This window comes from Pecten maximus, chromosome 10 (assembly GCF_902652985.1).
Source record: "Pecten maximus chromosome 10, xPecMax1.1, whole genome shotgun sequence".
In the NCBI taxonomy this organism is placed as follows: Eukaryota; Metazoa; Mollusca; class Bivalvia; order Pectinida; family Pectinidae; genus Pecten; species Pecten maximus.
Window position 1 is genome coordinate 14,499,149 of NC_047024.1, and position 16,299 is coordinate 14,515,447.

General features: G+C 35.9%; 1 protein-coding gene across 1 annotated transcript; it reads left to right on the top strand.

The window, feature by feature from the left end:
* Positions 1 to 497: 497 nt before the first annotated feature.
* LOC117335822 (patatin-like phospholipase domain-containing protein 2) lies at positions 498 to 9,451 on the top strand (the record flags this gene model as incomplete). The annotated part of the gene is given in 5 exon segments (XM_033896033.1): positions 498 to 765; positions 1,603 to 1,845; positions 4,218 to 4,353; positions 6,118 to 6,237; positions 7,078 to 9,451. Coding segments are annotated over 5 exon segments (1,437 nt in total), but the record flags the coding sequence as incomplete, so codon positions are not given.
* Between the last annotated feature and the right edge of the window lie 6,848 nt (positions 9,452 to 16,299).

Sequence of the window (16,299 nt, forward strand, 5' to 3'; positions counted from 1 at the left end):
ATTTGCACTCCTAGAAAATTAGAGGTAACATGTTTTTGACAGTTTACAAACACTGTGTTTAAGAGAGGATCCCGGCATGAATAACTGTGTCCTATGGAATTTATGAGACTTTCATAATTTGATCAATCTGATTAGAATCATATCTTGATCAATTTATGTAGCAGAGTGTAGTTTATTTTAATCAGATTGATAATTTGATATTTAGTAGTAAGAGCAGGTGTGTGATAAAAGTATCTTTACCAATATGTGGACATGTTAGATTATCATGAAAAATGTAATTATTAGACTAAAACAGTGTTTTTATTGTTGTTTTATTAGTTTGATTAACTAGGTAAGTGTTTATATGTCATTTGTCGAGATTATAGGCCTTGTTAATCTTTTTAATTTGTTAGGTAAAAATTTAAGTTAAAACGTGTACGTAGAACATTAAAAATGTATATCCGTATTCTCTTTGTGTTGCTCCTATAACCTACGTTGGTATCTTGTTTCCTTTGCAGAGGTATGTAGACGGTGGTCTAAGTGACAATATCCCACAACTAAACAATGACACAGTCACTGTGTCACCGTTTTGTGGCGAGAGCGACATATGTCCCCGAGATCCATCGGCTAACCTAATGCACATCACTTTGGCCAACACTAGCTTCCAGTGTTCTGGTGATAATCTGTATCGCATAAGCCGGGCACTCTTTCCACCCCACCCAGAAATCCTCAGCGATATGTGCCAGGAGGGTTTCGATGATTGTCTCAAGTTTTTACAGAGAAACAGTGAGTGTACATATAAATAAACTGTTAGATTGTCCAGTCTTTGTTCTGGTTAAAATTGTCACACAATATACTGTGTATCATTAAACATTCATTGTTTTAAAATTGTCACACTGACACCATATACTGTGTAACAGAAACATTCATTGTGTATAAGGTTTTGTTGTTTCATGGTTGCTACTGAACCCTGCTAATGAATACAACATATATGGTTGCATATATTATTGGTATATTATCGTTGGCCTGGGCTAGCTTCAAAAGTTCGTACGGCAAAATGATTTGAAGCTCCAAACCATGTAAGAAAGTTTACAAACATTCCATGTTATACAGTAAACAATGATGTATGGATTTTAAGCATCTTGTTAAGAAATGTATGATGTAGGTTTAATATGACCTGTTATCAAAGTGTATATAACACTACATATAGATGAGAATGAAAATAACCCAAGCAGAAGAAATAACATGTTAATCGTACTGGTTTACTGTCCACATGACATCTGCTGGGTTTCTTATTACCAGTAAAATCAAAGTTATTGAAGTATATCAAAAGGCTATACTATATGGTTAAGAATCCAGGAAAAGAAATCAAAACTTTGAAAAGAAGAACCATTTGTTTCACAAGTCAACATGGGAACCATACCTTATTTACATAAAGATCAAAATAAATAGGAGAGAGAATATATGATGAATATTTCTATAAATAGGAGAGAGAATATATGATGAATATTTCTATAAATTGTGACAAGACTTCATGTTTTAATAACAACAATTACAAAGTATCATTAGGTCATATTATAAAAACCCTGCTGAACATTCTTCTATGAATCTTTATTACTTCAGATTTGATTTCTTGTACACGACACCTCAGTGTTCGATCAGCCATCGTTTCGGTATCCAAAAGTCTGCCAGGAGCTGCATTTGACGACCATCTGGAGGAGGAATCGTCTTCAGGAGAGGAAACTTCAGAGGAAGAGATAGACGAGGTGTGTGAGGGGAACCATGAGGAAGATGAAGAATGCGCAGACTGTAAAAAGAAGGTTCAAGTGGCACTAATAGACACACTGCCAGCGCCGGTTGTTAAAGGTATGTACACGGTTCTTAATAGAAAACTTTAAAAATAATTATGATTTATCACAGGATATTTTGTAGGGACACCTGTTATTCTTGTGTTCACATCTGCATTTATTGTTCAATGTCTGTTGGGGAACTTAAATATAAAAAAAAAATACAGGCAGAATAAAATATATGGACATGGACAACTCGATTTGTGATTTTTCAGACAGTAGAAAAATTGAGATATAAAGGAAGCAAAGTTCGGAGAAAAGCTTGTTTTTCAGTAAGATTACACAGAATTTTAATATTTAGGTCACCTGAGCTGAAGGCTCCTGGGGACTTATTTCTGGCACCTTTTTTCCATCATTTTGTCATCTGTCTTTGAGAAATTGCCAGGTAGAATGCATCTGTAACAATTGCTTATACACTGGATGGTGTTTATACAGACCTAGATCAAGTTGTAGCTGTGAGTGTTATACACTAGATACAGTGTTTATACAGACCTAGATCAAGTTGTAGCTGTGAGTGTTATACACTGGATACAGTGTTTATACAGACCTAGATCAAGTTGTAGCTGTGCGTGTTATACACTGGATACAGTGTTTATACAGACCTAGATCAAGTTATAGCTGTGAGTGTTATACACTGGATACAGTGTTTATACAGACCTAGATCAAGTTGTAGCTGTGAGTGTTATACACTGGATGGTGTTTATACAGACCTAGATCAAGTTGTAGCTGTGTGTGTTACACACTGGATACAGTGTTTATACAGACCTAGATCAAGTTGTAGCTGTGGGTGTTATACACTAGATAGAGTGTTTATACAGACCTAGATCAAGTTGTAGCTGTGGGTGTTATACACTAGATAGAGTGTTTATACAGACCTAGATCAAGTTGTAGCTGTGAGTGTTATACGCTGGATACAGTGTTTGTACAGACCTAGATCAAGTTGTAGCTGTGAGTGTTATACACTGGATACAGTGTTTGTACAGACCTAGATCAAGTTGTAGCTGTGAGTGTTATACGCTGGATACAGTGTTTGTACAGACCTAGATCAAGTTGTAGCTGTGAGTGTTATACACTGGATACAGTGTTTATACAGACCTAGATCAAGTTGTAGCTGTGAGTGTTATACACTGGATACAGTGTTTATACACTGTATTACAAACCTAGATCAAGTTGTAGCTGTGAGTGTTATACACTGGATACAGTGTTTATACACTGTATTACAGACCTAGATCAAGTTGTAGCTGTGGGTGTTATACACTGGATACAGTGTTTATACACTGTATTACAGACCTAGATCAAGTTGTAGCTGTGGGTGTTATACACTGGATACAGTGTTTATACAGACCTAGATCAAGTTGTAGCTGTGAGTGTTATACACTGGATACAGTGTTTATACACTGTATTACAAACCTAGATCAAGTTGTAGCTGTGAGTGTTATACACTGGATACAGTGTTTATACACTGTATTACAAACCTAGATCAAGTTGTAGCTGTGAGTGTTATACACTGGATACAGTGTTTATACACTGTATTACAGACCTAGATCAAGTTGTAGCTGTGGGTGTTATACACTGGATACAGTGTTTATACACTGTATTACAAACGTAGATCAAGTTGTAGCTGTGGGTGTTATACACTGGATACAGTGTTTATACACTGTATTACAAACCTAGATCAAGTTGTAGCTGTGAGTGTTATACACTGGATACAGTGTTTATACAGACCTAGATCAAGTTGTAGCTGTGGGTGTTATACACTGGATACAGTGTTTATACACTGTATTACAGACCTAGATCAAGTTGTAGCTGTGGGTGTTATACACTGGATAGAGTGTTTATACAGACCTAGATCAAGTTGTAGCTGTGGGTGTATATACCTGGTCCAATACATGTAACCAGGATGTTAGGTGTGAATGTTACCTGGACAGTTTGGTTGTGTGACCTTGGGGCAGTCTGGTGGTCATTTATTCACACCATTGTCCAGATGTCACAATAGAACACTCACCCTTGGGTTTAGCTCATACAAAAATCAATAAACATGTATGACAAAGAACTATTATCTTACAATATGTGTGATTTTATACTAAAGGGTTTCAGCGTAATTGATAATTTGTCTAGAATATTACTGTTACTAACTTCAGAAACAGTTGGTGTCCTCATTAAGAAAATGTATTTAGCTTCATTACTTTGAGAGTGTTTTGTTAAAATTAGATATGTGGATTTTTTTATACATGTACTAAGGTAATTGTGTATACGTAAATTATGTAAAATTTTGGTGGGTTTCTAGAATTCCTGATAACTTATAAAAAGTTCTGATTAGCTTCAAATGATATATACACTATCAGTAAGCAAGGTACACATGATCATAATATTTTTGTTTCTAATTTCCAGCTTTTCAGGCGACAACTGATTCCATGAACAAGGGAATTATTGGTTGTGTAAGACAGAACCGAGCATTACGTCTACTGTTTGCCATGGGTACGCCCTGGATACTGCCTGCGGACATACTCTATACTTACACACTAAGGTGAATATACCTGTACCAGAAACAGAATCAGTTTTAAGATTTTGTAAGAGATTTTGTGAGTTAATGATAGGTTTTTATAAGAGTGAATTATTAGCTCACCTGGTCTGAAGGACCAAGGTGAGCTTATGCCATACCGTGGCGTCCGTCCGTCCGTCCGTCCGTCAACAATTGACTTATTTGACTTCTTCTTCATAACCGCTGATCAGAAATTGAACAAATTTGGTCAGAAGCATCCCTATGGGTAGGGGACTCAAAATTGTACAAATGATGGGGGCCTGGGGGCCTCTGGGGTGGGGCCAAAAGGGGTCAATTTGGAGCTATTGATATAAACGACTTCTTCTCTGAAACCAAGCAATGGCTATCGCTCATATTTGCCAGGTAGCATCACTATGGGGTGGGGATTCAAAATTGTACAAATGATGGGGCTGACCCCCCAGGGGCCTGAGGGGCGGGGCCAAATGTGGTCAATCCGGCTATATTGATATAAACAACTTCTTCTCTGAAACCAAGCAAAGGCTATCACTCATATTTGCCTGGTAGCATCATTATGGGGTGGGGATTCAAAATTGTACAAATGATGGGGATGACCCCCCAGGGGCCTGAGGGGCGGGGCCGAATGTGATCAATTTGGCTATATTGATATAAACGACTTCTTCTCTGAAACCAAGCAATGGCTATCGCTCATATTTGCCTCGTAGCATCATTATGGGGTGGGGATTCAAAATTGTACAAATGATGGGGCTTACCCCCCAGGGGCCTGAGGGGTGGGGCCAAATGTGGTCAATTGGGCTATATTCATATAATTGACTTCTTCTCTGGAACCAAGCAATGGATATCGCTCATATTTGCCTGGTAGCATCATTATGGGGTGGGGATTCAAAATTGTACAAATGATGGGGATGACCCCCCCAGGGGCCTGAGGGGCGGGGCCGAATGTGGTCAATTTGGCTATATTGATATAAACGACTTCTTCTCTGAAACCAAGCAATGGTGGTCAATTTGGCTAAATTGATTTAAACAACTTATTCTTTGAAACTTAGCAATGATTTGACTGGTAGCATCCTATTGGGGTAGGGATTCAAAATTGCATAAAGGAAGAAGCTGACCCCCAAGGGGGCAGAGGTCAGGGTCAAAAGGGGTCAATTGGTCTAAACAAGTTCTTCTCTGAAACTAAGCAATGGATATCACTCACATTTGTGTGGTAGCATCCCTATGAGGTCGGGCCAAAAGTCATTATCATTTCATGGATTAATGCACTTTTTGGAATTTTCAGTATTAAAATAAAACCAATGTACATGTACCCATATAAAATACTTATGATATATATTGACATAGCAATACCAGTAACAAATATACTTCAGCATCATTCTTGTTTCATATCTCATGAAACCAGGTGAGCGATACAGGCCCTCTGGGCCTCTTGTATATTGTGTGGTAGGTTTTATAATAAGTAGCAATGTATTTTTGGTGCCAAACAGTTGTGTGTTCTAAGGTATGGCTGATACTTCTCTATATAGCCTTGATATCTTTGAATGAAATAACAGTATTTTCTTTAATATCATTTTTGATACTTTTAAGTTATAGTTTAGTACAAATCAATTCCTTTAATTATCCCATTTCCTTTAGTTTCATTTTTACTGATTATGCATAAAAAATCTTTTCTCAGAGCTACAATAATATAGCCAGTCAAGATTTTATCTAAAATTGTATTCACTATTTCTATATGGGAGAATTAAAACTTTCACACATTTCTTTTGACTGTAGGGCACTTCAGTATTTACCATCACTGCCAAATGATGTACGGACTTTGTATGTGGAAGGGAGAGAACTCCTGCAGTATTTGTTATCCCACTTATCTCGACACAGTAGGAAGTATACAGCAAGGTAAGTCACCATTACAGACAGTCGTGTTGTCAACGTTACATCAGTCGTATACCAGGAAATGTGACAGGGTATTTTCTTTCCTTGTTTCTGCAGCATTAAGAGTTTGTTGATGTTCAAAATTTTAGTGACTTAAAACATTAAGCAGCAGCGTATTTCGACTTTAATTGGTTGTATTTCATGGTTTTGTATCTACCATGAAAACAGTGAGTGTATCTGCACAAATAACATTTGATATTGATAAATGTTCACACAACAAATACATTGTAAATCAAACATTTTAAATTAATTTCAATCTTTTGTGCAGAAAAATCTTTTTTTTTTTTTGCAATCTTCTATAATACATGTAGAATGAAGTAAAAGATTTGCCAATTTGTGTTTTTTATTTTGAATTGGAAAACGTGTTCACACAGAACACAGTTATACTATTATACTGTATGTCAGTGTCACAATAAAAAAATATCGTAAAGCTGTTATGTTGTCAGTAATTGTCAGTAATTGTCAGATCCATTCTTATTTTTCATACTTAACGCTGCTGTCTGATTTTTTGGTCTAATGTAACCATAGTTACAGAGTAAAAAAATGTCAGTGTGTTTTTGCAATGAATCCTAGGATAGAATACCATATTTATCCCCAAATAAACTTCTTCTCTAGCGCAAAAATTTAGTTATAAAATTCGCGTAAAAATTTAGTTATAAAATTCAGGGAGCATTTGTTCACCACTCTTAGCTTACTAGTTCTGTAAAGTTAAAGAAGGGGGTTATTTGCAGATATTAACGGTACTGTAAGAATACATTTTATACTGATTCTGTTGTTATGATAAAGTTTGTCCTTGTTTAACAGGTTTACTTGTCAGCTGGCAATAACGGAGGTGAATTATCCTAGTGGTGGGGACATCGAGAGAGCTCTTGCATCCAATGATCACTTCCTACCTGTTCCTGAGGAACCAATTGTCCGTAACCTCAACATTGGATTCGCTGTTGATTTTGAAACTGATCATCCAAACTCTATTCAATCTTTACGTAACCTTGAGGGTCGAATGGAGCACATGGATATGAATGGAATCGAGCTCCTGTCACAGGGGCGGGGCCAGAATGTGTCCATCAGTACTGACTTGGAGCAGCTGCAGGCTTCAAATGTCCCTTGCCAGCTCATCTTTGACACATTTGAACAATGCCTCCACATCTCCAATGAAATGGAGTCTGCTATAGCTTATTACTATAAGGATGAAAACAATTCCCAAACCTACAACTTCCAGGAGATTTATAACATTGATAATGTGGACCTGGACATTCCCAATACCATAGAGACAATTAAGACCTCTAGCAGTACAGCAACTGTGTCAGACACCAGCAAAGCATCATGGGATAGCTTTATAGAACACAACCCAAACCTTGAACAGGAAGTTGATGAACATATTCGACAGGAAGTAGTCCTACTGCCACATGCACATGAGAGCAAGCTGTCAGCTACTACAGTATCAAACACAGTGACAACGCTGTGTGATTCCTGATGATAAGTGGGACTCTTCATAGTCAAAGATGAGGATTTACGGGACTGTGCTAAATGTACATATAAAAAGTATTTATTTTTTTATGAATGAGACATTTTTATATTTTGAGATCAAAATACTCTAAGAAAACTAGAAAAACATTAATTTTAATTCGGTGTATGCCATTTGCTTATAGCCAGTCATGTTTATTGGAATGTTGCTGTTATGTAAATAAGACTTTCTGTACAAATATTTTATTCTAAGTCTTAAATGTTGTTAAGTTATTATGTTTTGTTATTGTTAAACATTTATAGTGCCGATAATACTTTTAAATTCTCACTTTTAAAACATGAATCAAGATGCAGAAGTGATTTTACATGTATGAATCAGTTGTTGCTTTTAGATTTGGTTTGAAATACTTAAGTGTCTTTTTAAAATGATGTGTTTAATATGGGTATTTTTATAAGGTTCAAGAAATAGCTACAGTGTTTTTATTTATTTGATAAAACAACATATTTAAAACTTTATTTTATCTAAATAACAATATACCTATGTAATACCGAGCTATTTACTATTCGTTGATACATTGTATACAAATGAAGTTTTAAGATATAGGAAATCGTTTAAATAACACTGATATGTGCTAATAATATAAATACATCATACAGTAGTTATTACACTAGTCAGCATTAGGAGGATCATGGTCTGTTCTGTGACCCATGATGTTACTTAATATCCTACTGGGTTGCTAGTCACGTGATCTTCCAAATACTTTATTTACGGGTATTGTTTTAATCTGTGTTAGTCATTCTCAGCCCCCACCAGCAGTACTTGTCAAGCAATCGCTTACATGATACAACGAAGGGAGATAACTCTGATTGATCAGAATGTTGTCAATTCTAAATGAAGAATATCCTGTTTGGGCATTTAACCATAAGTCAAGTGTTGTGTAGATTGTTTATAGGATATTGTACACCAATACAGTTAGAATAATCAAACAAATGACTGCTTAATTTAAAGTTACTGATATAAAACTTTAGAATAAAAATGCTTATTTAACACTTCAGAAGAAAATGTTCATTAAAAGTACAAAAAATAAATAAATAAATAAATAAACAAAATAAGTCAATCTTAGAATTATTGTGTTTGTCACACGCCTGACTTTTGAGGAAAATGTTAAATGATAAGTTAAAGTAATGTAAGACAGGTATGAAATGTAGAATTGTTGAATGTTAGTTTCTTTGTTCTGACAGTATTGCTATTGTTTGTTGTTAGTGTAATGAGTTCATATCAATAGTGCAGTACTAATCAATTGTAACTTAATATCTATGTAACAATGCACAAGTATATATATATACACACACATTAGCTAATATGCAAGTTTGCCTTCTTTATTGTTAATGAGTTGTAGAACAGTTTTCTGATCAGCATTGTGTTGAATGTGTAGTTATACTGTGTAAGTAGTCCAAATAATTCTCATGTTTTATCATTTTTTTGTTATATCATTGTGGCATTGGATGATCGACACCAGATCATTATAAGAAAAAAAAAGTTGATAAAACATCAGAATAATTGGAACTGCTGTGTCAGCAAAAAAGCTTGTGGTAAACTGAATATACCTGGTATTAACTTAGTATATTATGAAATACTTTGTAATTTTTTTTTACGCAAAGGATTGTTTATGGTATTAAATTAAAACAAAATAAAAGCTAACATATCAGATAATTGTCGTTGTTGAGATATATATCGTTATTAGGAATTTGTTAATTTTAAAGTCATTTGGAGATCGACACGTTTCAGAACAAACACCTGTTCTTTATGTTCTCTTGAAATCCATTAAGAACATTATGGAATTAATTGAATTATGGGGCTATTACATGTTCCCATCGAGATTTTGACATTCGTTTTGACCTACTCTGTGTTTCCTCAGTCACCTGTTAGGTATAAAAGCTTTAAGATACAGGAGCTTGTCACGCTCCTATAACCCAGAATGAATTTTCCCCAAGGCCTGACCCCCAGATCACTATTAACCACAAGGTCCAACACCCACAGCACATCAAATGACTCTTCAATTAGAAATAATCGGGCGCTGGCAGAACTTTGCGTAAATATGGTATAGGAACATGTTAAGCCCTTAGCGCCCCCCTCTCAATTAGAATTGAAAGGTGTTGATATCCTGTGGATATTTTGTACAACCCTTGAGGTAAAAATGTTATATATGTAATCATACATAATCTACATTATTGAGGCCCAGCATGTCGTCCTGTCTGACCTTAGACAGTACCGGGTGATAATGAGTTTACTGCTGATAATCAGTCCATTTCAGTTAACACGTAATTATAGTTGACAGAACATGTATACAGGCATTGTGAGGGGAATAACGTAATTATAAAACTCTGCATGTCAGTATCCCAAGAGTGCATTGCGATGCCCTTCATTGTACAATATGTCGGGTACCCATGAGCATATAGGCCTACATGTCAGTTGTAGCTAGATGTATTGTTCTCAAATCATATGAATGTTTAGAATATTTATCAAATTAAAATGACGTGCACTCGTGTGAAAATATTATTAGTTGATCTCAAAGGACCCGTGAGTTTATACATATTATAAATGCTGTGGTACGGCGTCTGGTATCAGTCTGTCTCAAATACAGAAGTGCATTACTGAAATTCCAACGAACCATTTACTGGAAGAGAAGACCAGCTTTCTCAATCAGAAACTTTACGATAATAACTCGATAGAGCTCACATTGGAATTCTTGGTATAACTCACCAACAAGCGAAAATAACTAAACCGGGCGGACATTATGCAAACGCGAGTAGTTATGGAACGTATTTCAAATACAATCGTTGTAGATCAAGTCGTTTTGCTCTCGTGTACAATAGCATTCAAGGTCACGTTTATGTCGTAACCAGCATTAATATGTACCATGCGAAATAAAATGGTACTTTGATAAACAACTCTCTAACTATCGAACAAGAATGACGACTTATGTCTTTTCGCGGAATCAAAGAAACATTTAAAAATGAATAGTCAATGTCACCTTTTCACGGCAACAAAGTGACATTTGAAGACAGTAAACAAGGTGTCGTTTATATGTGTGGTTTGTCGTGGCTACACATCACGGTATGTACAAAGGTAAAACTACCCCTTTACATGTTTCCGTAAAGACAAGCATAACTATTTAGCTGCCAGCGGCATTGTTAGACTGGATTTGAATTCGAGGTGCACGCAAAAACGATGACGAACACAGAAGAACCAGTATTACGTTGCAATTATTCCTGGAATGACAAAAATTAGATTTAAACATATTCCAGCATGATTTCCCGAGGGAAATTTAACTCGATTTGTTTTCATAAAAGAGTTTGACTTTGAAAGCAAAATCCATAAAACAATTAGCATTTTTATACTATAAAGTGTCCTCTTCAATAATGACCTTACAGAAGGCTTACTCCGATCGCTGTAGTTGGAGTAGGCGCTAATATATACTTTATCATAATACTAATCAGATGCAGACGCCTAGCTGTGCTTCGATGAGCATGTAATTAAGATGTTTTGTACATTGAACTTTGTTACACGACTTCGCCGCTTTCATGATATTGAAAAGAAAATAATGTTTAGATCAACAATTCCGGTTGTTCGTTGTAAATTGTGAAACAGAAAACAACGCAAACTGGAAAATATGTCTGAACTTCTATGTCAGGTCTTCAGTATAGGAGGCAACAAGAAAGTCCGACATGTCATGTTAAAATGTTCTGTCTCTAGTGTTTAGATGACCTTATCAGAGATGTGTTCTATAACAGCACGCCCTATCTCACAGACTAGGGTTGATGATGCTGGGGCAGATATACGGCTACCTCAGGAACCGGTTCTTATATTGGCCTTCTATTCAGCAAGGTAATATATTTGTAAGATGATTGAATTATCAAATTAAAGCCATTTAAAGTTTTTTCGAGTACATATACGTTTTTATATCCTACAAAACAACAAGGGAGAGATAATCTCGGATGAACATTTCATTGTACCTGTTGTGTATTTTGTATTTTGAACTTAAATCTTAAATTTTAATGTGAGGAAGTCTTCGGCAGAGACCGAGTTTTCCAGCACGTTGATGATGCAGGGTTGCGATGTCCTCACATCTCACGTGGTCTTGTGTATGGAACTACTAGGAAACAGAATATTCAAAAAATAAGTTTTAAAAGTAACAATATTTTATAAATCATATGTAGTTTATGCGCGGTAATTTCAAACACTTATCTTTTCCATAATGAAAAAAATGCCTCTTTTACCATAGTAACAAGAAGTCTATAATTATAATACATTGTGTATATCTATAAATACTGTCATACCTTGACATGCAGATACCCTGCAGTAATGGTCGGCATTGACTCAATACAGCCAACTGAAGGATAATTTTTCCCGAAGAACATTTTTATCATTTTTTTTCAATATTTTATTGACATGATTCTGTTTTCAAACACATATTTAAAAGACACATATCGTTGTCAAATGGCTTACGGTAAAAATAGAAGCCCCTAGATTAGCGATCATTACGAGTAAGTTAATCTGGGCGTTCTCCTCATCCAGGAAGTACGGAGCCATGACTAAGCATCCATTGATATGTATATCTAGTCACGCCGGAAGCCAAGGCTTACTCTAGTGTTTGATGAGAAGAAACACTTCAGGCGCTGTCTAGTTAATAGTCATCAAGATACTTATTTGGTATATCCAAATAATGATAACATGTGGTTGAAATGACCAGTTTGGTTTTGCATTGTTTAACAGCTAAGGTCATGGCCTTCTGTGTGCGAAATACATGTGTGTAGTGTGTGTGTTTGGAGGCTGCGGTATGTTTGTCACCTTGTGATACCATTGATCTGATGTCGACTTTATAGTGCGATCTCACTGAAGCATACTGCCGAAGACACCCAGCAGGACAACCCACTCGATCACATTATATTGGCAATGAGTGAACCAGTCGCCCCACGCTTTAATACTGAGCGTTCAGCAGGAGTAGAAAAAAAAAGACTTTTAAGACTAAAATTGGGACAGTGTCAATGGTGACATTGGGAAGGATATACAGTTGTAGTTGTTTAATCGTCTTTTGCGACCATACAACCAGATAGGAGCCATTCTTACACCCTCTCTACGGGGCACTGAAATGATTTTCAGCAAAAGGTCACTTTGAAATATAATAGTTCTTCATTTGATTTGTTTTCAACAATACTCTAAGTATATACATTTTTGATTAAACATATTTCATTGTATCATACCTATTCCAACTTAGGTAGCCCTTTAATTCCCAACAAATAAGTATTTACACAAAAGTACTCAGCCAACGCCAGTTTTTCAGATGAAATCAGCAAACATAGTGACCAAAGAATTTGCCGTATTATAGATGCCGTAATTGGACATACTTCTAAGTAGGTACAACATTTGATGCCCTCTTTGAATTTTGCATGGACGTCAGTAAGGGAGGTCAATTTACCGAATGTCATTGTAAAAATGTCATTGTTACCCCATACAACGTCAGCAAAAGACAAATTTCCATGTATTTCGGCCATGCTGACTCATTATGATATGTTACCATTTTCATGAGTTTATCTTCAAGATGACAACCCGCTGGAGCTCCATTTTACCATTAATGTACTCTTAGGAATATTCCTTTACTCATTTGTCGTTGTAGATACATGTATATATAAAACATGCCCCCCTACTTCCTGTTCTTGTCATTTACATCTCGCTTATCAACATCATGTTAATAATGTGTTGTTTTTTAAAACATGTTTTTTTTATTTATCAGAGCATCAACCTTAAAACCGATCGTTGAGATGGTATCCATTTGTTCATGGATCCTGACATCTGACAAGTAAGTTTATTTACATATTTTGTTTCTGTAGTTTGTATTTTGTATGATTAAAAGTTAGGTAGAACCTTATACATTGATCATTGGTAGCAGATTTGTCTTATTTCAATTATCATATTGTTGACAACGACAACTGTCTCTTCGACAACACGGAACACGGAAGTTTTACTGTTTGTATTGTGTAGTATTTAAACTTTAAAGACTCTATGATTTATAACATATAAATCATGACCAAATTACAAAAATAAGTTAAATGTTAGAAAACCTTAATGAAGATATAATGAGAATCAATACCGTAGTCTTTCAAAACTGTCTTTATCATTCATTGAATTTTTGTCTTTTTATAATGAAACTATTATAGCCTCTTCAAAAGACTAAAATTGCATAGGACTTTTGTTTCGACCAATTATGGTTTTCCTAACTTCCTTTCTGGAAATCCTTACGTTTGGTTCCTTGAACTAGAAAGAGGAAACATGTAGATGGCAGATGTTTATACACATTTCTCGATAAATATAGATTCATTTTTAAAGTATTTCATTCATTACATGGCGTGTCTTTTTAACAGCCCTTTCACAGCTCTTTGACAGTATGATATCACCGAGGAATTATGTGTTTCCTTATACGACATTAGAGTCTTCGTCTTTGATGTTCAATGACATGTCCGGTGGATTCGTTTATCATCCCGCGGTTCTTGTAATGAGAACATTTCTATTTTGTATTCGGCGGTTGTCATAGAGAAAACATAGAATTTTTAATACTTTTTTTCGGGCTTGTACATACACAGGTATTCGCATCGTCTGTCAATACACCTATTACACATCATATTGTGTGTATTGACAGAGTGAGCACCTGTGGTGTATTTAATCTGTTATTTTTGTTTTCATATTTTTTTGCTATTTTTTTTTTTTAACAAATTGAAGTCAGACTTCCACATTGCACTCACACTTGCATATTGTATGGTGGCTCGTTAGTGCTCTCTCGACATTTGGTCGAAAATACGAGAATGCGAAAACGGGACGGCGAGGGAGCAAATCTACGAGAATGCGAAAACGCAACGTCGAGGGAGCGAAATCGCGACGGCGAAAGTGCGAGGCTAATCTTGCGGTTTCGCCGTCGTGTTTTCGCATTCTCGCGTAGGCCGAAAACGCGAGAATGCTAGATTTGATATTTGGCCCGAACGAGTCACCATAATATTGATATTCTCTCCTTGTTTTTCAAAAGCAATACGTTTTTATATGAGTAAAGCTTTTGCCATGTGATACTACTGTGTGAAGCCAGACACGGTCACTTTAGATGTAGAATAAAATAATGAATCATTTATGGTCACTTGAGATGTAGAATAAAATAATAAATCATTCATGGTCACTAGAGATCTAGATTGAAATAATGATGGTGATGATAGTCGATAATACATTGAGTCACAAGACTCTTCTTCCAAGTGGGCGACATTATCAATGTATAATATTTACAACATGTAATATTAAAGCATCACATGTAAACATTAATACCACGGTAATGTAAATTAACGAACTTGTGCTTAGAATCATTCATGATCACTTGAGATGTAGATTAAAATACTTATTTGACAAATGAATAATATCTATGAATCATCGTAAGATATCCGTTTTCACAATATGACGTACCCTCCTGTGGATGATTAGAGTCCATGCTTATATTACAGGAGGCAGATGACTTGCTTATACTTTCACTAACGACTTAAACGATACATTGTGTATGATTCACACCCCCAAATGTCATATATTCATTAAAAGTGAAAAAAGAATAAGAGAGGTTTACACTAAAACGTTTCAAAGGCCACAGTGCAAACCAATCGTATACGTCTCTGTTATGGAAGCTACATTTGGTGAACACACGTCATAGAACACACCCCTCAATAATCCTGGTGCTGACGCTGTGCTGTATATAATACCGAGTGTAAGAGAGTGCTGTTAATGTCGATAATTACGTTTGACTGATATTGAGTGTGAATGGAGGAAGTGATTCGGACTCATATGTATACCGATACGACTGAGGTTATACGTTTCAAGCGGTATTGTGTTAGTGGGGTTAGCCGCTAGGAAGCGTAACACGGGATACCGTGTATACCGTGCGGTATTGGTGTTTAACACTTCAAGCAGAACACGGGATGTAGAATGTATGAGTGCCGATGCAATAAGTTGAGTGGGAACTCTTTTCAAAAGAGGCGGTTAAATCTAGATCCTGCATCCCCAATCGTTATCCAAAATGGCGCTGCAAGACGGAAAGGTACTTGTCTAATACACTAGAGTAGAGATTAGAAAAGTGGAAATTTCCTCACCCCAGTGGAAGTTTTTGACACTTGCTGCTTAATACACCATATAGTTTGATTATTACCGCAAGGTTTCTATTATTAACACAGTTTTTTATTATTATTATCACAGGTTTATCATCACTAGATTTTGATTGTCCTTTTTAGTTTTTACCACCAATTTTGTTTAATTGGTAAAACTAGACCGCTAAATCCCTAGTGATATGGCGAACTAAACATCATATTCGTTTTTTATTTGTGTGTAGACGTTACTGTAAGCTTAGACTACAGTAGGCCTAAGCACACAGAGAATATTTCTAAGATGCCTAAACTGGGCTGAAGTTTATTAGCGGTAGAATCCGTCTTAGAACCGCCACAGCCTCTTATCCAAGGGTCAACCCTAGCGATGATTTTGTT